The following is a 1,992-nucleotide window of genomic DNA, read 5'->3' on the forward strand; positions in this document are numbered from 1 at the left end:
TGGCCAAGTCCTATGGGTGGGGTCAGAAGAAGGGCAAAGGGCACTGTCACCTGAAAAGGACTGTGCAAAGGTCTTTGTAGCCCTGACTTGAAGCCCGGCTCCACCACTTACTCCTTAAGTGTATTACTTAATCTCTGTGCCTCAGTTTGCTCGGCTGTAAAATGGAAACAGTGGTAGGACCAAACTTTTGGAGTCATGATAAGGAGTAAGTGAGAGAATGTGTGTAACAAGTTTGGCATGGTTCCTGGCACAGCCACCTTGCGAGTGAGGGGTTATTGACGACACTCATGCTAATGAGTGTTTTAATTACGTGGTGGGATTATATTCTCTGAAAAAAAAAGTGAGTTGAAAGCTTTGAGTTCGAGTCCCAGTTCTGCCATTTACTAAGTTAAGTAACTTTGGGTTAGTTATTCAACCCTGTGGATCTTAGGTTTCTCAGCCGGAAAAGGAAAGAGCTAAACTAAGTTATTTCCAAGATCTCTCCCCATTCTGATCATCCAAAGGTCATTTTTGTCCCAATAATTGCTATGCTAATAACAAAACAAGCCAACCTGTACATTAAAACAGGTCTCCAAAGGACCTCTGAGTGGCAGCATTTTTATAAATCAATTTTAACTGCTTTCTGTGATTACTCATTCATCAACAGGTATTTATTGAGTGCCAAGCCAGCACTGCTTGGGGCTCGTGGGCACTCAGGCCCCAAAAATGCCATGCCTGGGTCCCCTCCTCTCTCTGCCATTGAGCCCAGCTCCTTGCTGGGACTGCTCCCATCTCTGGAATAGAGAGGACTCGTGCCTGCCTCTTGCCTTTGCTAATTGCAGGGGCTGAGCTGGCAGCTGGGGTAGGTCATTTACACCCCGACCCATCCCAGGAGGGCAAGCATACTCACGGCGGTTGGAGGCCACCTGCCTTTGCTTATAGACCAGGAGCAGGATGAGGGGAAGGCAGAGGATGCCCACAATGCAGGCGCCTGTAGCCAGGGCAGCAGCTGTGATGTCTGAAAGGGCAGAGAGACAGCCAAGGTGAGGCCCTATTCCCACTGTTCCTCCAGAAGGGAAACAGAAGCCCAAAGAGGGAAGGCCAGGCAGCAGTGGGACCCACCTTTACCCAAGCCTCACAGCCAGACCCTCAGTGACCGTCAGAGGCACGGAAGGTCTAGGGGCCCCCTTTAAAAGAAAGCCCCATGCCTCCTCCTCGGGTGGGCCCAGAGCATACAGAAATGAGGCCAGGCACTTACGGCTGACGGGTCTTCGTTATCCAGCCCACTGGAGACAGCTCAACTGCCCTGGGCCACAGATTGTCCCCTGAGAAGGGAGAGCAGGCCCTTCACAGACCTCATGCCACAGAGTTCAAAGTCAAAAGGAGCCCAAGTAATGAAAAACTTTTGGAAATAGTGGTGATAGTTGCACAACCTGTGAGCATAATTAATGCCACTGAGTCGTACAATTAAAGATGGTTAAAATGGCAAATTTTATATGGTTTACCACAATAAAAATAAGTGAATGAAAAGCCCCACACATCTTCTAAAAACTCCTTAGCTCCACAGCAGAGCCTCTGCAAGCGATCTCATATATACGAGTCATGGGGCGAGAACTGGAGAAATGTGAATCTTGTCTGACATTTAAAAATGTTAAACTTTCTAAATTACAAAAAAAAATGTATAAGTTAAAAAATATATTTCAAAGTTTCCTCCTCCTCCTCTACCCGGGCCCCCTCCAAAGAGATAATCAATGTCCGCGGTTTTCTTATGTGTGGTCTGGATATGTGTCCCCTGCATATACAGTATGTATGTGATATGCTTTTCATGTGACAATTCTTTTCCCACTTAGCGTAGCTTGGACATCTCTCTGTATCGTTCTCCCCAGGGCTTTATCATGGGCCTCACCCAAAATTTATTGAAAACAGTTCCCTATTGGTGGACATGTAAGTCGCTTCCATATTTCAACATAACTGATAATGTAGCAGTGAACTCCTTGTGTATGCACCTCTGCT

The 1,992-nt window shown here is 46.9% G+C and overlaps 1 protein-coding gene across 1 annotated transcript in view; it reads right to left on the reverse strand.

Moving 5' to 3' along the window:
• Positions 1 to 1,992, reverse strand: part of VSIR (V-set immunoregulatory receptor) — a 26,841-nt gene that overhangs the window by 4,936 nt on the left and 19,913 nt on the right. Inside the window, exon 4 of the mRNA XM_011372178.2 lies at positions 890 to 997. Coding sequence (XP_011370480.1) covers positions 890 to 997 — 108 coding nt within the window. The remainder of the gene's footprint in view (positions 1 to 889; positions 998 to 1,992) is intronic.

Source organism: Pteropus vampyrus, unplaced genomic scaffold, assembly GCF_000151845.1.
Source record: "Pteropus vampyrus isolate Shadow unplaced genomic scaffold, Pvam_2.0 Scaffold202, whole genome shotgun sequence".
In the NCBI taxonomy this organism is placed as follows: domain Eukaryota; kingdom Metazoa; phylum Chordata; class Mammalia; order Chiroptera; family Pteropodidae; genus Pteropus; species Pteropus vampyrus.